General features: G+C 48.8%; 2 protein-coding genes across 2 annotated transcripts in view; one reads left to right on the top strand and one right to left on the bottom strand.

Moving 5' to 3' along the window:
- MARF1 (meiosis regulator and mRNA stability factor 1) overlaps positions 1–7291 on the top strand; it is a 46252-nt gene extending 38961 nt beyond the window's left edge. Inside the window, 4 exon segments of the mRNA XM_023765113.1 lie at positions 1094–1154; positions 1240–1338; positions 2714–2884; positions 4750–7291. Of these exon segments, the coding sequence (XP_023620881.1) occupies positions 1094–1154; positions 1240–1338; positions 2714–2884; positions 4750–4985 (567 nt within the window). The 3' untranslated portion in view covers positions 4986–7291.
- Positions 7292–19993: 12702 nt separating this feature from the next.
- CUNH16orf45 (chromosome unknown C16orf45 homolog) overlaps positions 19994–24737 on the bottom strand; it is a 92440-nt gene continuing 87696 nt past the window's right edge. Inside the window, exons 4-6 of the mRNA XM_006101657.3 lie at positions 23229–23343; positions 21859–21941; positions 19994–20795 (exon numbers count right to left, since the gene is read on the bottom strand). Of these exons, the coding sequence (XP_006101719.1) occupies positions 20683–20795; positions 21859–21941; positions 23229–23343 (311 nt within the window). The 3' untranslated portion in view covers positions 19994–20682. The remainder of the gene's footprint in view (positions 20796–21858; positions 21942–23228; positions 23344–24737) is intronic.

Genomic DNA, 24737 nt, shown 5'->3' with positions numbered 1-24737 from the left:
AGTCTTCCTGGAGAGCCACAGCCTTACTCTCCTGAGCAGAATAAGGAAATGGCAGGCGTTTTGAACAGATCCTTGCATAACATACAGTTTGTATAAGATGAATGCTTTTAGTGTTTCTCCTTCATTCTGTAAAGCTTTATTAACTTCCCATATGCCCGATGAAGTCCTAGACCCTGCCCTCAGGAAGGTGTCGGGTCTTAGAGAGTCAGGACACCCCAGCAGTTGATAAGTCCCCATCAGTGCAGCCACCAGTGGGCACACGGTGGAGGGCCATGGGCAGGCCCCTCGGACACCAGAGCCAAGTTGTGAAGGATGTGTTGACCACGTGGCAAAGAGGGGAGAGGGCAGTCTAGGTAGAGGGGATGCGTAAGCAGATGCCTGACAGCGAAGTATGAGCTCTGTTATGGGGGCTTTGCTCCTCTGGATAAGGAGCAGCACTCAAGAGCAAGGAGAGGCCTTCAGGTTTCCATGTGAAAAATAGCACAGTCACCGCTGTGCATAGTACAGTTGAGAGAAACAGGAGGGAACAGGGAGCGTGGCCAGTACTCTGGCCATTGCCCAGGTCAGGGTGCGAGTTGTGAAGGGATTGAGCCTGAGTGAAAATAAGAGAGCATGTAGTTAGGGACACGTGGGCAGGAGCCCAGGGCTGGGCCGAAGAGGCAGAGAGCAGCAGCATTAGGTGGAGGGCTTTGTTTAGGATTAGGATAATGAGTTTAGTTTGAGGGATCTGGGAGATCTCCATGAATTCTTCTGGGTGTGTTTAGTTTCTGGAAAAAATAGTAAGGGCTCTCATGTGAGAACGATCTTCATTTATAGACCAGAACTGGTGTTCAGAAGATGATCTTTTTAAAAGCCATAAGGAATATTTTTAAAGCTGAGTCTCACAATTTTTAGACTGCATAGCTTTTTATAAGGGACATGTTTTTGCCAGCCTCTATTGCTTTAGAAGAGTATAGAAAATTTTTTTCTTGGCATTAATTCAGTTTTAAATTCTAGTATGTTTAAGGCAGACACAGGTCACATTCTTCCTGAAGTTTAGGGTTTATCTCTCCTCCTTTTCCATTGCTTAACCAGGAGTATGTCTTGTGTGCAGGTGGTCTGGATAAAAGGACATGGTCATAAGAGAATTGTAGTGTTAAAAAATGACATGAAAAGTAAGTAAGCGCCCATCCCTGCCCCTGCAGAAATCCCGGTTCTCTCACTGACTTCTCCCTCTGACAGGTGCTCTTTGTCCTCTAGGTCATTTGAATTCAAACTGGCCCTCGGCTACTGAGCGTATCCTGGAGGTGCCCAAGTCTTGCACAGCCATGGAACTCAAACTTGGAGCAGGTGGTGATGGTAAGAAAGGACAGACAAGGCAAAGCTGGTGAATTCTAGCAGAAATGGCTTGGAGTGGGGATGGGGTAGGAGGGACTCAGTGTGCCATTTTCATGAATTAAAGTAAAGTATCCACACATTTTTCAAAGTATTTGGTTAATAACAGAAAAAAAACGGCCTACATTTGATAGTATTTTATGGTTCACTGGTTAATGTTCTTAAGGGATGCTAGCACCCCGCTCCCCCTCCAAATGTTAACATGTCAACCCAATTCAGGTGTTAAAGGAAAAAATTATTCTGACACTCTTTTTAAAACAGCATTTCACCATTGCAATAGGGTCAGCTCTGCTGCAAGATCAGGCTCAACTCTGAATACAACAAGGACAAGTGGGGTTTGTAGTCAAGGGCATCGGTGGATGGAAAATCACCAAGGGGAGACATGAGGGTTAGGGGGATTCTAGCCTAACAGACCTAAGAGGATCCTTGCTAAAGGCAGGCCAAGGACTTAGACATGGCAGAGTGGAGTGGGTGCTGGTGGAGGGTAAGGAACTTGATCAGATTGCATGGCTCGGGGATTCTCGGTAAACTGACTTCCCAGGATTTTTGCTGAGACGCAGCAAGGACAGGACAGACATGGGAGGCCAAGGTCAGGGTCTAGCGGAGGAGAGGGCTAAGAGGAGTCTCAAGTTGGGTCAGGGAGAGTCTTAATAGCAGGACATCCCTGGGAAAGACTGATGGTAATTCATTCATGTTACTCAAAACAACATTGAGTCACTTAGATTTTACGTGGAACTATCTCTGTAGATGTAAATCAGCTCGCTTGAATTGAATTTTAACTTTATTGAAAGACTTTTGAATCCATTGTTATGTATGAGAATTTTGTCTTCATTGGACTCTGACAGTCATAAGTGTTACTGTGTTCTGTGTTTATTACTCAGTTATGTAACACTTTACATTTTATAAAGCACCTTAATGTAACCCATCTCTCCCAGCTGTCACAACCTTCAGCAGTTGTTACCTACGTACCAAAATTCCCGGAGGTGAAGTAGGTTACCCAAAATCACTCAGCTAGGAAGTGACAGTACTTGGACCCAAGTCTTGTAAATGCTGAGCTTTGCTCCTTTAACTACTATACACCCCTTCTGTGGGTTTTTATTTCCCTCCTCTGGGAGCTTACTGTGGGGCCCTTTTTCTCAGATGGGGTCTCGGGGGAGATCTTGGCTTGTGGCTCTTCACTTACCAAAGACACACCCAGATCTTTCTGTTAATGGCCTTTTTTTAAACCTTGAGTTATTGAGTACTTCCTGCCACTTTTCCTGTTTAAGGCTTTGAAACAAAGCCTCAGGCAGACTTGTGTGGACTGTCCTGATGAGCCATACCTATCTCTCCTGTCCAGGGCCCAGTCCGACGGAGCAGGAGCTTCTCCGCCTGACCAGTGCCTCCCCCGTGGACCTACTGTGCGCGCCCGTGCCCTCCTGCCTGCCGTCCCCTCAGCTGAGGCCAGATCCTGTCATCCTTCAGTCTGCTGATCTCATTCAGTTTGAGGAACACCCTCAAGAACCTTCTGGTAGGATATACTGTGTTGTGGGCTTAAAAGATAAAATCGCATGCCAATATAGTAAGTGTTTGATGGAGGTGGGAGAAACTATATCTTTTCAGGCGCAAAATACCTGTGCTGATTATTCAGGACCCTCTTTTCCTGTCAGGGTTCCTCCCAAGCCTGAGGTGGCTTAGGGAGCAAGCAAGGGAGTGATGGTGCGACTTGAGGGATGGTACAGCTGGGCCACAGAGGAGGCACGCTCATCACCAAACATGCCGTCCCTCTGGCGGGGTCTCCATGATGGCTCCAGGGGGTGTGGGGCTTTCTGAGGGGTGAGAGGGCAGGGATGGGCATCTGCCTGACTGCAGACCCTGCACGGTGTCTGAGAAGGAAGAGGACGCTGATGGGGTTGCGCACTGGCTCCAGCCCGTGCTGCCCCGCTCCCCCTGCGTGCCTGACACTGCGCTGGGGCTGACAGACTCAGCACATTTAGGTGGCAGGCAGAGCTTGTGTGGTGACTGGAGATGAATCTGGCTCCAGGCTGCCTGACTAGGAAGTGGCAGAGTTAGGATTTGAACCCAAGGCCGCCTGTCTTTCTGCTGCATCATCTGACCTGAGAGGATGGCCCTTCGCTCAAACGAGGAACTTCCTTGTCTTGTCGTCCCCCCCGTGTGAGCAGCTCTTCTCCACCCTGCTGCTGAGCTGCTTTCCCGGCCACAGGGACCGTTCCTGGCCACCTGGCCGATCTCACACCCTTAGTCTTCTCTAGCAGCATTCTAGAGCAGTGAGAGAACTGAGCTGTTCATCCGGGAACCATACGCTCGGCTTCTGAGACTGATCGAGCCTGTGGTAAAAGCAGGGCATGTTCCCTGGAGAGCATGAGTAGAGCTGGTGGGAGACTGACACAAGCTCTTTCTTGGGGTGGTAGCCTGGGTGCCTGTAGCATACGTGCACCACTAGATGCAGCAGCCATCACACGTTACAAGAGAGAAAACTACTTTGAATGGTGTGAGCAGTTCTGTCTGCTGTTCTCCTCAGTGAAAGCCAGCCCGAGAAGGGAGCTGGCTGTGTGTCCCTCCGTCACTCTCACCTTCTGCGTGCCTTCAGTGAGAGCCCTTGCACAGCAGTGGGAGTTGAGGTATACCAGTGCACCTCCTCCAGGCAGCATGGCTCTGTATGCACAGCAGCATCTCAGGAGCACTGCTGGGTGTGACTTCCTGGATTTTCCAGGGCAGTTATGACTCCGTGTCATACCCCTAATTCCCCCCCTCTCCCCACTTTGGCCTGCAGAGTAAGGTCCTCTGTCAGGGCCAGTCCTCTGCCAGGGCCCTCCTGGGTCCTTAACTCCCTGACAGAGAGAGTGAATGGGCAGAGAAGCCAAAGTAGAAAACAATGTTTTTACATCATTGCTCATTGATTTGAAGGCAAAAGTGAAGAATTCTAAAACTTTGTAATCCAGGGGATAGCTGAGATGCAGTTTATAAACATTTGACTGTGGCCCTAACTGGTTTGGCCCAGTGGATAGAGCGTCGGCCTGCGGACTGAAGGGTCCCAGGTTCGATTCCAGTCAAGGGCATGTACCTTGGTTGCGGGCACATCCCCAGTAGGGGGTGTGCAGGAGGCAGCTGATCGATGTTTCTAACTCTCTATCCCTCTCTCTTCCTCTCTGTAAAAAATCAATAAAATATATTTAAAATAAATAAATAAATAAATAAACATTTGACTGTGACACATAATATTGGCCACACAGCTTATATGTAAATGGTGGCATGGGTGTGACATTTGGGGGGTTATTTTTTAAATATTTTTTGTGAAAATATGAGAGAGAAACTGAAAACCAATACTTCTTGCAGGTCCTAGAACTAAATCTGTTTGCTTCTCTGTGTTTACAGAAGTTATGATTTTAAACCAAGAAGAGAACACTGAACCAGTAAATAACAAAAAGCTGACCTCCGACTCCAGCTCCTCTTGTGTCTCAGACGCTGTCCCGGCGCCTCCCTGCCCCCCCTCGGACACCCCAGAGTCCCAGCTCAGCAAGGGCCCTGTGGAAAGCCCAGCCAAAAAGCAGCCCAAAAATAGAGTAAAATTGGCAGCCAACTTTTCCTTTGCACCTGTAACCAAGCTTTGACTCATTCTGAACATAGAAGTAGGACGGGAACACTGTCTGATTCTGCACACAGAGTGGATTCAGAAGACACAGCCCTTGCTGTTTTAATGAAAACCCCCTAGAAGCCACCTCCTCCATCCTTAGCTGTATTCCTTACGTTTCGTTTTTTTTCCATTGAACACAGCTTGGAGCTAAAGTTTTTCTACCCCCCTCCCCCCCCCCCCCAATGATTTGAAAACAAAATTCCTGGCATTTGTTAAAGAATTCTTAATATATTTTACCAATTTTTTCTTAATTATTATGAAATATAATGGTGTTCCATAAGAAGAAAGCAGTAAGAGCTTGGCTAGAAGGAAGTAGTTTTACTTCCAGTAAGCCCCATCAGTGGTATCATCCTCCATGTAGCATAATATAGTCTCTGAGCCTTTGCTTACTGATGTTTTCAGATGGTATTAATCATATGCATGATGTGTCTTGAAGCAAAGCCTGTTCAGTGGCCTGCGTGTTCACACACTGAAGGAGGGTGGGCCAGAAGTAAGAATGTCTTTTCAGGTTGGATATGAAGGTTCCTGGCTTCCACGTGACTTGTAAGAGTGCCTTGTTTTTTATTTAACTATGTCTGTAGTTGACAAATGCGGCTTCATCACAGAATTTTTTAAATGTTTCCACTGTGGGGTTCCATTTAGGAGCTTCTAGAAAGTTGATGATTTAAGCTTCCCTTTTATGTTAAGTTCCAGTTTGACATGCATTAGGTAAAGGAGAAGGAGAGGGTCTTGGTGTCGTGAATTTGAAGTCAGTGTTAGAAGTCCACACATGATTGTGTGTCAAGAGGCAGTGTTGGGAAGAGTGCCTCCTTCTCAGGTATGCTGTGCATAAAGTACAAACCAGCTGAGGGGGAGGTGCTTCCTCTGGGGCGGTACGGATACTCTTTCCACCAGGAACACACCGAAGTTATATCTAAACATATAAAGGCCAAGGTGATCAACTTAACTTGGTTTTTGTCCTTTTAAAGCTGGTTTTGGTAGATGGGAAGCTCTATGTGTATGTGTATGTGTTTGTGTGTCTTAACAGTGTCTACTTTAACTCGGTTACTTCTCACTGTTGGAAGCATGTGCAGGTTTTTTTTAGTATCTGTGTTGGTATTTGGGAAAAGCCAACCTGTGAGGGAGCACTGCCCTATTGAATGACCTTCGCCCCGAGGTGGCTGAGGCATCCGGTGACAGGTGGCCTCTCGCCCCTCCTAGAGAAACCTGACATTTACAATGGGTTGTATTTGTTGGGCAAAAGGCGGGTTCATTCATAGAGCAGAAAGAACCTGTGGACAAAAGGTCTTCCACTAGTTAGATGGTTTCTTTGGGGGAAATGCTTATATTTTGTAATTTCTGGAAAGCCAGAAAATGGGCTCTGATTTTATAGCCAGCATTTTAATAAAATGCCACAAAATAAGGGCTATAGAGAGATTTTTACAAGATAGATGTTTGTTCCCCAAATCTTTTCTATGAAGCCAGTGATTCCCAGATCTCAAGACGTAGCCCCAATCAAGATGGAACTACACTGGAAAAGCCTCTGAGCGTGATGGCACCCTGCGATCCCGCTGGAGGCTTTTCCTCCACAGACGTAGTGGGACAGGAAGTACAATGCAAATGTGCAGTTTTTTAAAAGAAGCTTTTAAACAATGGGATAGAGTTAGTGTTGAGAACATCAGTTGCCTTATCCTGAGATTTCGTAAGGCTGAGTTTGCACACTTGGACTTTAGTTTTGCTCTCATGTAAAGAACTGTGGACTTAAAAAAAACATAAGGTACTATTACAAGTCACAAGGAACAGTCTCAAAGAGCAACTTCTTTGGGCAACAAAGAAGAGACTGACGTCGTATGCAGTCATGTGAGTGTGGTCGCACCATTTGCTGGAGTCGCCAGTCAGCCTGGGCCACGTGTATGACTAACAATAGCTGTGTGAAGATAGGACAATACAGCGAAGTTCATTGTGTTCCTAATGTATTCCACAATGGCCAGTCCAATTACTATCTATTTTTTTTATCCAGAAGCTTAATTAAATGATGTAACAAAATGATATATAAGAATTAAGACAATGAAATTCTTGATTTCTCGGTGGAAAGATATGCCGGATTAGATTTATCTTTAAAAAAAGACAGAAGTTACCACCACAACCCCCTTCCCCGTCTTGCACTGTTTGTTTTGGATTGGGCTTGGGGGAGAGATGTTTTTCTTAACTGTCTATTTTGTTTGAACACGTTTTGTGGTTCAAGTGCTGTTTTGTGTGTTGGGACCAAACAGTTGTCAATAAACTTTACAAGCAAGCATCCGATGTGAGTGTTCCAAGTGAGTGTTTGAGGGGAGGGAGTATAAACCAGTCCAGTTCTGTCATCTTTTTATTTGGAGTTCCCCCAACTTCCCACACTTTCTGAAAATCGGCGGTGGAGACAAATTGATCTGACACTCTGGAGGCCCTTTTTATTTGGCACCCAGCCCTGGCAGGTGACTGGGGTTATGGGCCCTTTGTGGTCAGGACTCTCCGAGGTTTGTAATCTAGTTCCAGGTTATAATGTGTGGAGAAAATAGAATAAGTATAGAACGCTCCAGTTATAAAATGGATAATTCCTAGACTCACTCTCCCTGTGAAAGAAATCCATTTTGCAGGCTGCCTCGGTCTTGGTCCCTGCCAGACATGCTTTTTTAATAAGCCCATTTGGAAAACACATTTCATAGATTCCATTGTGAAGCCCTTCCCTGAGACAACCACCCCCTTGTACGAATCTGAAAGGACCTAGAAGAGACTTGAATGTTTGGGTAAATTGCCTCTTGACAAAGTGCAATTTTTTAGAAGTTCAACATTAAAAAGCTCTTGAAAACCTTTGGCAATCCTTTCAAAACATCTCTCACGGTAGCAAAGTTTTGCAGAAAAACGAGTTGCCACCATGCCCCTAAAGAGCAGGGCAGAGAGGTTTTATAGGTCTAGTTAAGGGTTTCAAACAGGGCCTTGCATTTACCTTTGTGCATTTCCCATCTGGTGTGGAGAAGGTAGCTTAGAAGATGGCTGGCTGAGAGAGAGCAGACCTGTTCATGCAGAGATGTGATCCTCTATGACCCAACTCCAGATGTGCGGTCCACCCCATCTGTCTCCATCACAAGGAGCAGCGGGCGTTGATTTGTCTTGTCTGGTTTCTGGCTGCCTCAGTGGGCAAAGCCTGAGTCACGGCTCAGAAGCATCCCTGCTTCCTCCCACACCAGTGACCTGCTGTAGCCTCCACTTGCTCTGCAGATTGGCTCTGGGGCTGGTGGAGGAGCAGGAACCCTGAGTCACTGCCCCATAAACCAGCAGTCAGTGTGGTCCTCACCACTGCCTTGCTTGACCTTGCACTCGCCCACATTGCTTTCCGTCAGGCTCGTACAATAGCTGGCCCATCTCCCAGTTGCTAATGTGATTACAGCAACAACCTCCTCTAACTCGACTATGGGGAGAGATGCAGAGAAGACAGATCCAATTTGCTTGTTTGAATTAATACTTTCAGGGCCAAGTGTCGAGTCTCTTTCCCGGGGGAGTTCTAGTCTTTCCCTGAGAGGTCTGCAGCCCTGGGTAACAGCTTAGGTTGGAATATGAAGAAACCCAGTTGCCTTTGGGAGGAATTGGGCAAATTTTGGAACAGAAGAGAGAACCCCTCCCTCTTCAGGTAGGTGGGATGAGGAGATCTCAAGTCCAAGGTCGAGGCCAGAACTTCCCTCAGCAAGATGAAGAGAAGAAGTCACATTTTCTGGGAAGGAGGGACTTAGAAATGGGGACTAGGGCACAGAGGAGGGAAAGGGGAAGAAACAGCTGCAGGTGGGAGCTAAGTAACTGGTGCCACAGCAGTGAGCCAGCCAGGAGCACTGCAGTGGTCGGGGTGACCCAGGCTGGCAGGGAAGATGCTGGCACCATCTCTCCCACCTCTGCCTGAAAGCCTTCCAGATGCAAGGCCTGACCCCTGCTGACCCTCCCCCATCTCCTCTCTCCTGACTGAGGGCCCCAGGTTTTGTTGGCTGTCAGCTAAAGCCACCTGCCAATCCTATAGGCCACCCACAGTTCCCTGCCACAGGGGCTGCCTCCAGTGGCAGCTTAGTTCATCAAGCCAGTAAGTGGAGCCTCTCTCCAGTCTGCTGAGAAGGAGCCTTATAGAATGGAACCTGATCAAGGGAGTGACCTCCCATCATCTTTACCAACTTCCACTCGTTAGAAACAAGAAACAGGCCCCACCTCTTAGACAATCCCTAAGCCTTGACAGGAGGCCCACAACATCCTATCCAGCTTCTAGCATGGGAGGAAAGGGGTCCTGAGCTATACCTTTTGAAGGCCCACAACCAAGCTTTAAAGCTGAAAGGACCTTTAAAGTCAGGCTAGACCACACCACCCTCCACCCTCACACTGGGTTACAGATGGGGGAAATGAGGCTGGAGAAGCTGAGCCATTGCCAAGTCACCGAGTGGCTGGAGGCCCTGGTCTACACAGCTCCCAAGCCCAGGCACTAAGCCAGATGTGGGGACCCCAGTGAATAAGATGTGGGCCCAGCTGTGCCTTCCTGGGGCTCAGACAGGAAGACCACTCGGGGGTCATGGTCCTCAAATCACAGAGGGCGTCTCATCACCAGGGAAACATTTAAAATGCAGGCTATCCACTGAAACCACTGGCCTGGGCTTTTCAAAATCGTCAGGGTCATGAAAGACAGAAACGACTGAAGGAGATTAGAGAAGTGGCAATGAAAAGCAATGGTTGTCCCTGGATCAGATCCCAATAGGGGAGGAGGAGGACAGTTGCCATAATGCAAATTATTGGGAAAACTGATAAAACGTAAATACTAGGAAGTAGTACTGAGTCACTGTAACATGACAGAGAACACCTGTGTTCTTTAATACACGTTGGAGGATTTAAGGGTAAGGCGACATTATGTCTACACCTGAGGTCTTCCAGAGAGAAAGACAGTGAGTGATAAAGTAGATGCAGCAAAATGCCAGCAATCTGAGTAAAAGGACATATAGGAATTCTTTGTCTAAGATCAAAATCATCTTATATTGCTGTGCAGGCTCCTGGACATATAGGAATTCTTTGTCTAAGATCAAAATTATCTTATATTGCTGTGCAGGCTCCTGGGCCTCCCCGAAGATCGAGGCCTGCACATGGGCAATCAGGGTGGGAGCTGGCTGCAGGCTCCCGGGCTCCCTGGAGATCGAGGCCAGCACATGGGCAGTCAGGGTGGGAGCTGGCTGTCCCAGAGCCACGTTTCCAGCAGCACCTGCAGCCACAGAGGTGCTTCCTCAGGATTCTCCCTTTCAGACCTGCGAATTGTGCTCCTGTGGGTAAACAGTTGCTATTTGAATCTGAACAAACAGCTCTTGGTTGAAGCAAGTCAAGACCATGCTAAAGACCCACAGGGGACTGGCAGTCCCAGCACCAGCTCAGTTTCCTTCATGGTGGCTGCCTGTGGGCCTAGTCCTGATGATGGAGAAAGGAGGCGGCACAGGGCATTCAGTCAGACCAGGGTCTGAGTTCTGTCCTGGTTTTGGTGAGCTGATGACCTTAGCAATCCCTGCCCTTCTCTAAAACACTGTTTCTTATCCTCTAAAAGGCAGTGAACCCTTGTTTTTTGCTTCCCAGCATCCATTCTCTTTTCTTCTGGCACAACTGGGCTGACACCTCTTTCCCCCTGGCTCCAGGGTCAGCCTTTGGACCCCAACTTGGCTAAGCAGAGAACCACACCCCTCTGGGCCAGCAGGTGATTCCCGAATGGGCACGAGACTGTTTAAAACATGACAACAGGCTCAACATGGAGTCGCTTATGCTAAGCCCCATGTCACCAAACTGAGACTTAACTACAGTTTCTCCTCCCCCAGAAATGGAACCTTAAGGCAGTCCATCAGGAGTCACCGATCAGCCCTAGTTAGGCAATCTGCCTGATAACCCCTGCCATCCCCATAAGGAGCGTGACCTGGCAATAACCAGCTCACGTTTTTTGCTGAGTATAACTTCCTCATTCCTGCTCCCTTCTGCCTATAAAAGTCTTCCATTCTGCGCAGCTCTTCTGAGCTCCTTTCTATCTGCTACATTGGATGCTGCCAGATCTGAAGTGAATTCTGCTCAAACTCTTAACATTCTCAGTATGCCTCAGTTTACCTTTTAACATGACCCAAGCCAGGCCTGAGAGATTCCAGGCTAGGATTTTTGTTGAATTCATTGGGGTGTTACTCTAGGAGGCCAGGGAGGCCAGAAGCCAGGAGCCATTGCCATGGGCCCTACAAAGAAGCCAGCACAGGAGGTGGAATGGAAAGGTGGGAAAACAGCGAGTCCAGATGACATTGTTTGATACCCTAGATCCCAGATATCCCAGCCCAGGAGCCAGGAAATGCCCTTATTTTTTGCCTGTTTGGCTAGAGTTTCAGTCACAACCGAGAGAATTCTAATGCAGAGAACTCTAGCTCTGCATAAGGGACAGTGGGGGACACAGAGAGGCCCTCAAGGCAGGGTGGCCCCTTCCCTCACGCCACCCCCAGCCTCACCTTCTCCAACTCCTCTCCCTGCTGCATCTCCCTGAACCCCAGACTCCGTTCACTGCCCCCTCCCACATTCTTGCAGCCTCTGGGTTTACTACACTTACTCATTAAAACCCAAGTGCTGCTCTTTCTGTGGGAGGAGGAACAACAAACTGCAGCTATCATGTCAGTGCAGAAATAAATCTTTGTGGGTGGAGGTGAGCCCTGAGCTGGCAACACGGCGGAGGCTTCTCTGGACTTGTGATGGGGACCTGGAGTAGAGGTTGGACAAAGACTGGAGGGAGCCCAATCGTTCCAACAAAGCAGGAGGGAAACTGCTGGTGAGGCCTGGGGACAGGGTGAGCCACATGGCGACTGCTGGCAGAGCTGGTGGAAACGGGGAATTGAATAGTCAAGCTGCCTTGGTGTGTGTGGCTGTGGCTGTGGCATAACCCCTCCCACCTCCATAACCTTCTGGAAGGGCGGCTGTGTGTCCCAAGGCTTTGTGCAGCTTGGCTTCTGTGGTGAACGGAGAAGAGGGCTGAGTTCCACATGGGGCTTAGCAGGAGTGGAGGGAGGGGATGCCTGTGGGAAGAGAGGTGAGGGGTGTGGAGAACTGGTAGCAGTCAGGGTCAGGTGTGATGTGGGAAGGTGCAGACATCTTGAGGAAGCACTTGGAATGGGGGGATCACACGTTGTCACACTGCAGCATGCTCACTGCAGCATGTTCACGTGCCCGCTCACTGTCACCTGCCTGAGGGCAGGGCCTGGGAAGGTCCTGTCATCCTGTCCTCCCCCCGCCCCAGGCCCTACTAGGCCCTCAGCGAATAGGCAGCCTTCTGATTCCACAGCTTCCTACCTTTAGATTTAACCAATAATAATCAACTTTACTGCAGTCTTGTTCTACACCCTTCCCACATGTTGTCTCCTTTAGTCCTCCCCTTGTTCTCCCCAATTTACAGGTCTGGGTTTACACAGGGAGGGGTTCCACTGACTCCACGCCCCAGCCCTTGTCCTTTCTCAGTTGTTTCCCTGGTGCTAATCCTGCCGGGCGGTGGGCTCTGTTCATACTGAACACTGGTGAGGAGGCCTCCCCTTGCCCTCCAGTTTGACGTCCTTGTCTCTCACCAGGACATCATTGCACAAAGGCAAGACCATCCCTGTCTGCCTGTGTTCATCAGTGTTCCCTAGTACCTAATGCCTATAGTGGAATTAATTCATAAATGAATGGGAAAATGACCTGAAGTTTGTTCCTCAAGCCAGCTTTCTTTCTTTCTTAAACATATTTTTATGGATTTCAGAGAGGAAGGGAGAGGAAGGGAGAGGGAGAGAGAGAAACATCAGTGATGAGAGAATCATTGATTGGCTGCCTCCTGCACACCCTCCACTGGGGACCGAGCCCACAACCTGATGCTTGTGCCCTGACCGGAAATTGAACCGTGACCTCCTGGTTCATAGATCGACAACCACTGAGCCACGCTGGCCAGGCAAGCCAGCTTTCTTGAGTGCTTTGCCTCAGCCTCTGCTGCCCACCCAGCTGTCCTGCTGGTGACAGGCATGTGAGTGGTGGCTGGTGGATTGGGCCGGTTGTAACTGCTGCTTCTCAAGCTACAGAGGAGCTGAGCTGTGAGCTCCCACAGCTCAGGGCTGTCCAGCCAGTTAAGGTTTATAAGGGGCTCAGCTGCTGCTGGAATGGCCATGAATCACCTCTAATTGAGTACAGCTCAAAGGGAAGGGGTGCTGATACTGCTGGAATTAGAAATAGGAAATAAACGCCCTGGGTCTGGCTCTCACCTTGTTCTCACACTCAAGTCCTGGCTCTAACACTTACATGCTGTGTGACCTTGGGCTAATCACTTCCCCTCTCTGAGCCTCAGTTTCCCTATCTGCCAAATGGGGGTGATAATCCCACCCTCTCTCCAATGGAACTGTGGGTGAGGGAGCCCTCCCCTGCCTGGTGCATCTAGCTCCCATGCCTGCACCTCGCTGAAACTGCTCTCGCCAACCCCATCCTACTGCAAAGTCTTGTGGGCCCTTTTCGTAAAGTTCTTAAAGTCACATGACCTCTAGGTCAAGTTGGATGCTCCGGAACACACCATCCTTGACACTGCTCAGTGTTTCTTCTTCCTCCCCAGCTGCCTCTACCTATTTTGTTCCCTTGAAGGTACAGTTTCAAACTGAGAAGCAACACACCTGGTTAGAGCTGCACTTTAGGAAGGTCATTTTGGCTTCAGAGTGGCACACAGGTGGAGAAGAGAAAGAGCTGGCCGGGAATCTGAGTTCTTGGCACAGGAAATAACATGTGCGAGTCCAAGAGAGAGAGGCCAATGGAGAACATGGCAAGAAGAACAAAGAATCCAAAGAATCCTCTTTGAGCCACAGCACAAAGGCGGACCCAGGTGAGCAGGTGGGATGAGGAGAGGGATGTAGGAAGGGGCCAGATCGAGAGGGCCTTTAAGCCACATGAAAGTACAAGGATTTCATCCTAATGGCTTTGGGAATGGTTTTAAAGGGGGGAATGACATGGGTTTGCATAATTCAGGAAATCACCTGGCTGCTATGCGGAAAATGACCAATGCTTAGAGGGATCACTGACAGTTAAGCTACTGCGCTGACCAAGCAAAAGATGGAGACTACACTGAGGATATGGTGGTGTAGACATATCCTAGAGAAATTTAGGAGGTAGGCGCTAAAGACTTGGCAGTTGTGTGGCTGTGAAGAGGAATATAAGAGTCAAGGACAAGTCCTAGGATAATCTTGGGCAATTGGGTGGCACATTTTCCTGAGATGAAAATCACAGGGGAAACTTAGGACAAGGGTTGGCCAACTTGTTCTTAAAGGGCCAGAGAGTAAATATTTTAGGATTTGCAAGCCACATGGTCCCTGCCACAACTCTTCAACTCTGCTGTTGTAGCACAAAGGCAGCTAGAGACAATACATGCAAAAATGCACTTGGTCATGTTCCAATAAATATTTCTCAAAAACAAGTGGTGGGCTGGTTTGCTGACCCATGTTTTAGGACATGTCACATTTGAGGTGCCTGCTCTGGATCCAAAGGGAGATCCACAGGGAGCAGTTGGAGACAAGGGTGCGAGTGTAGGAGAAAGGTCTAGGCCAGAGAGAGAATCCAGGAGCAGTCAGAGTGCAGGTGGGCATCTCAGACCAGCAGAGGGGGGTGAGCAGGATGCTGAGGGCCAGGCCCTGAGGACAGGAAGAGAGAAAAAGGACTGGATAAATGTCTTTCTGAGTGGTGGGAGGTGCACCTAGAGAGTGAGCGCCTCAGACGTCGAGTGTGTGTGGCAACATGGCACAGAGAGCTGGGCAGCATGAGGGCTGACATGCGTCAGCTGGATGTAAATGAGGGGTGCCAGATTCTGTCACCCCAAAAGGTATCTCTTTGGCATTGTTTTGAGCTAAAGGCCATTGAGAACCAGCTGATGCACAGAAACTCTAAAAATAGGGGTTTTATAAAGGAAATTTCCATTTATAAACGAAGTTTAAATTCCCACTTGTAAAAGGTGTCTCCCTTTCCCATACCAGGAAGAGGACTCTTATCAATGGAGAAGGTAGGACTTAAATCTGCACAACAAACCTTACTAAACAACCCTTGTCTACCATACTTTTCCCAGTCACCTATGCATTGTCTCTCTCCCCCACCCACCGCCTTCCCCCATCTTTCCCCACCAGAATCCCCAGAACCCCTTTCCTTTATTATTATTTTAAAAATATTTTAAAAATTGATTTCAGAGAAGAAGGGAGAGGGAAAGACAGATAGAAACATCAATGATGAGAGAGAATCATTGATTGGCTCCCTCCTGCATGCCCCTGGATTGAGCCCCCAACCTAGGCATATGCCCTGACCGGAAATCAAACTGTAACCTCCTGGTTCGACACTCAACCACTGAGCTATGTCTCCAGGGCCCCCTTTCCTTTGTTTTAGCCTCAGATGGTAGAGAAGCCCAAGTTCTTTGGGTTACGCATTGCTGGGTGCTTCCCGCATGTGTCTGTGCATGCATGAGTCAACAATTTCTCTTTGTTTAACTCTTGTTTGTCTGTCTTTGGTCAGCTCCATTTACAGAGTCCCATCTGGAGAACCTAAGATGGATAAGGAGAAAGATTTTTTTCCTCCTCTATATAACCAAATGGTTACATCCATGATGAGGGGGTCAGTGACAAGAGAGTGACAGAAACCAGATTAAAATAGGCTGAAGAGGGAGCAGAGATGAGAAAAATGGAGTAAGGTGATGAACAAGTCTCAAGTAGGCCGTGAAAATATAGAGAAGAGAAGGTGGTGGCTGCTAGGGATGCTGGAATGGAGGGTTGTTTGTTTTTTTGTTTGTTTTTTAATGGAACAGATTTGTTTAAATGCTGATGGGAAAAGAAAGGACTGTTGAGGTTACAGGAGGTGGATGCTGAATGGCGATCCCACCACTGACTACCAATGGGACCTTGGATACCTTCCTCATCTGCAAAGTGGAAGTAATAATAGGGTCTTCCCTGTGGGTTAAGGTGAGGAGATGAGAAGATGTGGATACATGGCTCAGTGCATAGCAATAAGCTCTCAACACATGTTTCTCCTGCTATTATCTTCCCCCTCCTCTCACCCCGACCCCACCTTGGCTTCCAGAAGGAGTGTGGCTGGGTGTGAGGGTCCAGAGGTCTGCAAGGTTTCCCAGCTTTGCAGGCAGCCCTAGTGATCCGGGAGCATCTTAAATTATTACTTCCTTCTGCTCTTCTGTAAAAGCCTAAATAAATGGTGGGGGTTTTTTGTTTTTAAAAAAAATCAATAGGAATAGCAGGAACATAAGTTAGGTCTACCCCAGGGTTCTGCAGATGTACTACAGGCAGGATTTTTATGAGGGTTTCGATCTCCTTTGGCTTGTTAAATTGGTGACTATCTTTAATTGGTCTGAGGTCAGGCCTTCCAGACCCACATTTTCCACAGGCAAGGGAGAGTGGCGGGCCCTTAGCAGCCCACGTTTCTATTGCAAGAGTGAGGAGCATCTGTGTAGTAGGTTGAATAGTGTCCCCCTAAAATTCATGTCTACTTGCTGTCTCAGAATGTGACTTTATTGGAAATAGGGTCTTTGCAGAAGTAATTAAGGATCAAGATGAGATAATCCTGGATTTAGGGTGGGACCTAAACCCAATGACTGGTGTCCTTATAAAAATAGGAGAGGACACAGACACACATACAGAGGCAAAGGCCATGTGAAGACGGAGGTAGAGATTGGAGCAATGAAGCCAAGGATTGCCAGGAGCCACCAGGAGCTGGCAGAGGCCAGGAAGGACTTTCCCCTAGAGCCTCAGAGGGAGCGTGGCCCGGCTGACACCTTGATTTTACACTCTGGCCTCCAGAACCGAGCATAAGTTTCTGTTGTTCAAAGACACCCTGGATGAGGTAACGTGTTATGGCAGCCCTAGGAAGCACTAAGTCTGGCTTCATGGCAGTGAAGGAGGACAGTGTTCCCCAGGGCCAGTGTGGAGGCACTGGCGGTGGTGGTGTCTCTTCAGCTTCAGGATGCAGGAAGTGGGTGCACGTCAGACCTGGGACCTGAGGCAGAAACACATCTAAGACAGAGTGGGAGGGGCTTGCTGCCCACTGGGTGGGGCCATCGGCCCAAGACTCTGGTTCCTCAGTTAGAGAGATTTGTGTCAACTCCAAAGCTGCTGTGACTTGACAGACATTCAGATTTACCTTGTTGCTGTTGTTATTAACCCTCACCCAAAGATATTTTTTCCATTGAAGGGGGGTGAGAGAGAGAGAGAGAGAGAGAAACATCCATGTGAGAGAGACACATCGATTGGTTGCCTCCTGCTCGAGCCCTGACCGGAGTCAGGATTGAACCTACAACCCAGATATCTGCCCTTGACCGGGAATCGAACCCACAACCCTTGTGTGCATGTGCCGAAGCTCTAACCATGGAGCCACACCAACTAGGGCCAGATTTACTTTTTTTTTTTCGCTCAGAAAAAAACCCAACAATATTCTTTAATAGGCTGGTTTACTCATATATCTCTGATTGCTGTGTTTCTTTATTTGCCCTTCTGCAGCTTGCCTTACCTAATAAGACATGTTATAGATGAAAGGAGTTTTTGTTTTATTTTGTTTATCTGGCTAATCCCAGATACTAATGACATGCTAAAGAAGTCTTGTCCCTTTGTTTCAGCTGAGTTTGACTTTCTAACTCAGTGCAAAAGACTTATAATTCCAGTGGGATCAGTGGTTCAGATCCACCTTTAATTTACAAATATATTTCTTTAAATGCGATCCATTAGTAGCCTAAGAACTTCACTTCTAGGAGATTATCTTAAGGAAAAATCAGAAATTCAGATGAAGCTTTATCCCAGAATGTTTATCATAATATTATTTACTAGTGGCCCGGTGCACGAAATTTGTGCACGGGAGGGGGGTGTCCCTCAGCCCATCCTGCACCCTCTCCAATCTGGGACCCCTGGAAGGATGTCCTAGTGCCGGTTTACAGGGATTGGGCCTAAACCGGCAGTCGGACATCCCTCTCGCAATCCGGGACTGCTGGCTCCTAACTGCTCACCTGCCTGCCTGCATGATTGCCCCTAACCACTCTGCATACCAGCCTGCTCGCCCCCAACTGCCCCCCGTGCCAGTGTGCTCACCCCCAACTTCCCCCTTGCTGGCCTGCTCACTCCAAACTGCCCCCCGCCACAGTCCTGATCACTCCCAACTGATCCCCCCTGCTGGTCTGCTCACCCCAACTGCCCCCCCCGTCAGCCTGATCACCCCCAATGGCCCCCCCACCGGCCTGATCACCCACAACTGCCCTCCCCTCTTGGCCTCTAACTGCCTCTACCTCGGCCCCGCCATCATGGCTTTGTCCAGAAGAACGTCCAGAAGGTCTCCTGGAAGGTCTCCCAGTCTAATTAGCATATTCCCCTTTTTTATTAGGAATAGAGCCTTGTGAACAGGGTGGGGGCCGGCAAGTTTTCCCCTGAAAGGGTTCCTGGGATTAGGGTGGGGGTTCCCTTTGGAGCCACCCTGGGGCGAGGAGCCTGTGGTGGTTTTGCAGGCCGGCCTTTGCCCCCATGGGGGTGAAGGGTCCCCGCTGGGGGGGGCGTTGCCCAGCCTGGGTGAGGGGCTGAGGGGCTGTTTGCAGGCTGGCCAGGCCCCCCCAGTGGGGACTCTTACTCCATGGTGGTGTGGCAAAGCCTGGGGTGAGGGGGCTGAGGGCCATTTTTCAGGCTGGCCAACAGCCCCTTTCAGGGTGGGGGGTCCCCGCTGGGATGCCTGGCCAGCCTGGGTGAGGGGCTGAGGGCTGTTTGCAGGCTGGCCAGGCCCCTTAGCGGGGACTCTTACTCTATGGGGGCGTGGCCAGCCTGGGTAAGGGGCTGAGGGCCATTTTCAGGATGGCCACACCCCCCGGCGACCCAGGCCCCCAGCCCCTCCTCCCGAAGGAGGCCAGGGCGGGCTGGAACCCTGGGTCGCCCCCAACCCAGGCTCCCAGCCACTCATTGAGCGGCTGCCAGGGCGGGCAGGAAGCTTGGCTTCCTCTGTTGCCGGGGGCAACCCAAGCCTCCAGCTCCATGGCTGCCACCAACTTTGTTGGGTTAATTTGCATACTTTCCCTGATTGGCTGGTAGGCGTAGCGGAGGGATGGTCAATTAGCATGTTTCCCTTTTAATAGTGTAGATAATACTGAAAAACCAGAAACAGCCTAAATGTCTAATAGTGAGTAAATAATTAGATAAGTTATTGTATATTCAGAAGATTACTAAGAAACCATTGTAAATATTTTATGAAGAGTATTTAATGCTTACAAAGAACTTTTAATGATGTGGGAGAATGATTGCAATATAATGCTAAATGAGAAGAGAAAACTTGTTATGAAATGGTACATAGGATGCCAATCATTTTTTTAGTGCATTAAAAAAAAAAGGAAATATTCCAAAATGTCAGAGTAGTCTCTAGTTGGAGGAATTATGGGAGGTAAAAAAGGAACCCAAAGCATTCTTTCTACTTTCTATACTTTTAAAGTGACTTACTATGTACATGGATTATTTCCATAGTCAAGAAAAAAGTAAAAACTTTGAAAGTGCTGTGTACGTGGTTTCCACTTTTATTTTCTTCAATGGATGATTGCACATCAGCAAATCTTGAGTTATGCTAACTACTGAGGCCGGTCACAACACACACGTACAGAGGTCACATGGGCTGTGCCGAGCTGGCTGTAGCTTATGTACATCAAGTTACACAGGTGGACTTGCTAGGCTGGTTAAAGTACACCACCAAATGATGGGACACGGTTGGGTCAGGCCGCCTCTCCCGCCTGCCACTGTAGTTTAGAGAGGTCTGTGTGTTGGGCTGGTGAGTGGGGTCCTCTGGCACTCCTTCCTGTGGCCCCTGGGGTAGGGAAGAGCGCCTGGGTCAGCATCTGCTTGGGGGTCCCCTGCTTGTCTCCCTTGCCTTGGTGTTGGAGCCTCTGGCGTTTTGCTACCTCTTCCAAGCACTGGGTGTGTTCCAGCCCAGGCCCATCCCCTCTACTCCACATACCTGGGCAGCCATTGCAAGGGAAGGAAGAACCAAGAGCGAATGGACAGGGTCCTGGTGTGACCCGTGCCCAGGCATGGGAGGGGAGGAAGCGGGAGATGTGACCACGACACCACACACAAGCTCACTTTTACAGATGGGCCCTCTGTCTCCAAGGTGTGTAGGCTGTGTGGAGCCCTCCAGGACACAGGCCCTGGAAAAGGACAGACTGGAGCTGTGCCCCTGGGGCAGGCCTGACAGCAGAGCTAGGAGGGTCGGTGGGGGATGTGTCCAACATGGTGCTAGAAGATTGTTGAAAAGTTGCAACTATACACACCTGGGGATCATGCCCCTCTCCCAAGTCATTTGCATGGTGGGTTAGATACAGCTAGATAGAAGTGGAGATACACTTTTTTGAGGAAGGACCTTTCCTGGTGGTTTGGATAAACAGTGAGACAGACTCCTGGGTTCGGCATGCTCTGGGGAGGGCCATGCGACGGTGAGGGACTCCCTATTGCTACACTCTGTACAGGGCGGCTGGGCCCGCCCACTGCGCCCACAGCCCCAGCGGCAGTCACTGGCTTGCCTTCAACCCCTTCCGCCTCTAAGAGCTCCTGGGCCCCGGTGAAATGGGGGCTATGAAGACAAGTGGATAGGAGGGGGAGTCCCCGTGGCCCCGGGGGCACCCCACATGGGGGCTACATGATATTGCACTGGGTGGCCCCACAGCAATCCTTGATGAGTGCCAGCCCGGTCTTGGCCACTGTGGGCTTGCTAGGCGGGGGCTCTGCTTTCTTCTCGGCTCGGGAGCCTGCAGCAAGGTAGGAGCACAGAGAAAGAGAGGGAAGAAGGAAGAGAGAGAGAAATGAGGTAAGGAGAGCCCTGACCATCTGCAGCCCCAGTCCCATCCCAACCCCCAGCCAGACCTTGCTTCAACTCAGGTGATGTGGAGAACTGGCATGCATTTTATATGGTCATACTGACTATTCCCACTGGCTTTCGGTCCTCAGCTTCTGGTCACAGTTTATAAACCTTCTCCTATTCAGTTCTCCCTGCCATTGTATCTGCCAAGACTTATCACAGGGCCTGGCATTCAAGAAGTAGTTGGGTGAATGACTAAATGAGGATTTTGTCCAAGGACCTCCAGTCTGAGAGCTCATGCTTCCTTCATTAGCGTTTCAGATACTTCTACCACTCAGTCTCTGTTAGCTCTTCTTTTGGAACGTCTATGATATGTAAGTTTGGCCTTCATATTCTATCTTCCATGTTTCATTACTTCTCTTTCATAGTTCTCATCTTTTCTATCTCTGTGCTGCATTCTGGGTAATTTTCTCAGCTCTATCTTCTAATTTATGACTCCTCCCATCAACTGTATCTCTGTATCTAATCCACTGAGTTTTTACTTCAGTACTGTAACAATATTTTTTTAGAAAGCCAAGTGTTTGCAAATCTACCTTTTCTTTTTTAATAGCATTTTGTTCTATCATTTGTGTTGTAGTCCTTCTCTTATCTCTTTAATAATTTTAAATATACTTATTGTGTCTTTTATATAGTCTGTTATTTCTAGTTCTTGGGAGGACAGGCATTCTCTTTTCTCTTTGTTGAGTCTATGGACTCCTCTCATTGTGGCTCAATTCATTGATTTTACATTTTTTGTTATTCTATTTTATTTTACTTTATTTATTCATTGATTTCAGAGAGGAAGGGAGAGGGAGAGAGAGATAGAAACATCAATGATGAGAGAGAAGCACCAATCAGTTGCCTCCTGCATGCCCCCTACTGGGGATCGAGCCTGCAACCCGGGTATGTGCCCTGACTGAGAATCGAACCATGACCTCTTGGATGGGAGGAGAAGAAATAATGTATGCACTCACTGGCTGGAGATTTAGTTACTTTGTCTAGAGGTTTTAACTTGATTCTCAGGAAATCAGCCATTTCTTTGTCTTCTTCTTGTTCCCTGTGAAGACAGATGTGTAAAGACAAGAGGAAAGTAGAGTAAGCAAGGAAAGCATCAAGGAGCTGAGGAAATGAGGCAAGAGGTTACGTGTGTGGGCCATATAATGGGCTTTGTGGATGATGCATGTATGTTGTTGTATGTTATGGATGGGTGGTACATGTATATTGTGTGTCATATATGGGTGATATGTGTATGTTCTGTGTTATGTGTGGGTGGTAGTTGTGTGTTGTGTGTTATGTATGTGTGGTATGCATATGTTTTCTGTGTTATGTGTGTATGGTATTTGTATGTTGTGCTTGATGAACCTGCTCTGAAGCAGACACATAACGATGGAGTAAATGCCTACCTGAAGCATAGATGAGACTCCAGGGTAGAGGCAAGGACATTACCGAACCCAGTCTCCCTTCCAGAGTTCAGTGAGCTGGGCAACACCTCTCCTGACCCTGTACCTTTAAGTCACCCTAGACACCTGTGCTTCCACAAGATACATGGCAGGTCACCTCATCTCTTCCTACAATCACCAGGAGCAAAGACAGTGGGCCATGCCTGGCTGAGCTAGGCAAGGCGCATCCCAGGGCCTTGGATGACCCAAGAGGACACAGAGAATAAAGAGGAAGTTGCCCTCTGAGTTCAAAGAGGCCCTATGAGCCCCTCTTTTTGGGAAGGGCTCCAAAGGCTTTGCTCCAGGACAAAAATATTCAAGAATCAACATTCATGTTTCCTGAGCCCAGCCTCCTCCAGAGCTTTCAGGTGCACCGTGGCTCCAGGCCCCTGGTTGTCCAGAACCAGGTGATGGGTCCATCTGCAAATAGGAGGTGCATCGGAACCACCAATGAGAGGAAAGGAAAGAACAAGGCTGGGAAGTGGACAGGGCAGGCAAGGAAGCAAGTCAGTACAGGGGCAGAGTTTCTGTAGAAACCAACAGAAGTTTCTAGAAGTTGCCTTGATGAGTTCAGAGAAAGGTCAGTGAAGAGAAAATGTGTAGGAAGCACACCTGCATGTTATGTGATGTAATTTCTCCCTGCTCACTTCCTTGAATGACATTCAGTTAAGTAAGACCCACAGGCCTTTGCAAGACGCTGGAGCTGGATTTGAGTTTCTCTTGAATGTGAAATGGGTTCTCAAGCCAGAAGGCTGGGGTTCATTTGGATCCAGTGTTAGGGGACCCTTTGGCGAGGCCATGCCTGTTGGGCAGGGCTGTGAGTCCCAGGAGCAGACAATGGGTTTGGAAGGAAGCTGAGGGCTGTGCACCAACAGCTGGTCCCTGGGGACACGCTGCCCACTCACCTTAACCGCTCGACCTCTGCATCATCCACCAGGAAGTCTCTCTTCTGCACCAGTCGGTGGATCTTCTGGATTAGCTCATCCTCTCTCTGCTTCTGCAGCTTGGTTTTTTCTTTTTCTGGGAAGAAGAAAACATCAGCAAAGAAACAATTGAATGAAACTGGTGAAAACACTTGCATCTGAGGGGCCAAGGTTGGAATCCTGGATCTACGATTTCACTAGTTGGGTGAACTTGGAGAAGCAACTTAATCCCTTTGAGCTTCAGTTTCTTCCTCTGTAAAATACAACCAGTGGGGCTTAAACGCAGTGATGTTAGTAAATGGCTTAGCACAGAGCTCAGATGTGGTGAGCGCTCAGTAAGTGGTGAAGCAGCAAGGGGGTCCTGCTGAAGAAGGCGGAGGGTGAGAAGGGCTCAGTGGGGTGCTGGGAGGGAAATACTCCATAGCAAGGACATCCAATCTGTGAGAGTCCATGCAGATGGCATGAGTCCTATCCCTACTACCCGGGGCTGGAATGCCGAAGAGAAAACAAAAGAACCAGGACTGGAAATGAGGACTGAGAAAACTAGGAGGGCATCAGCTCTCCCTGCTCAGACCCCTTCAGAAGATAAAATAAATGGGCAGCTCACCCGTCTGCCTGCCTAGGACTGGCATTGACAATTTCCTCTAGGTTTAGAGACAGAATCAGAGGTGAAGAAAATATAATATTTGGATAAGAGACAAAATCAACCTCTTCCCTTAACCAGAAGGGAAGTGAGGAAGGGGGAAGAATTTCTAGCAACCCCCGGATTCCTGGCCATTGCTACATTGACAGTGGTGGCATCACTCTTCCCATAGTGGGTCCTATGGGCTTGTCAGCATGGCAGAGTGCCTTCCAGCCTCGGCAGGTAAGTTCATACAGTGCCACAGACTCACCAGAGTACCCTGATCGCTCAGCTCTCAGGAGGTTCGTAATGACTTGCAGGTCCCCAAGGAAATGAGAACCTCCCTCCCCAAATTAGTCACCCTGTTTTCTATCTCTTTCCAGTTCAGGCATCCCCAGACTCCCAGGTACTCAGCTGCAGCCCTCCACTCATGCAACTCACAGAAAAAGCCACCTACTCAAAGTGGTCTGTGCCAGCTTACAAACCAGTTACTTATCCAAGTCTCCGTACCACCGGCCAATGCAGTTCACCTGCTTGTGTGTCACATACCTTTTCTGCCGGTATCCCCCACCTGTCTGCAGGCATCACCCACTTGCTTCCTCGCACCTGCCTCCAGGCCCCATCCATCTGCTCACTGGCATCACCTACTTGCCCAGAGGCCCCACCCACTTATCTGCAGACACTATCACTTGATTGGTGATGTGACCTCTTTCTTGCCAACATCACCCACCTACCTACTTGCCAATAAGAATCATCAGCTTACCAACTTTGCCCACTGCTTGCTGGCATCGCACAACTGATTCTTAACATCTCAATGTGCTGACCCATGTGACCCTCTAACATGCATTTCACCTCCACCAGCACCTCGT

This window comes from Myotis lucifugus, unplaced genomic scaffold (assembly GCF_000147115.1).
Source record: "Myotis lucifugus unplaced genomic scaffold, Myoluc2.0 scaffold_376, whole genome shotgun sequence".
Taxonomy (NCBI): domain Eukaryota; kingdom Metazoa; phylum Chordata; class Mammalia; order Chiroptera; family Vespertilionidae; genus Myotis; species Myotis lucifugus.
This window is presented reverse-complemented; position numbering and strand designations above follow the sequence as displayed.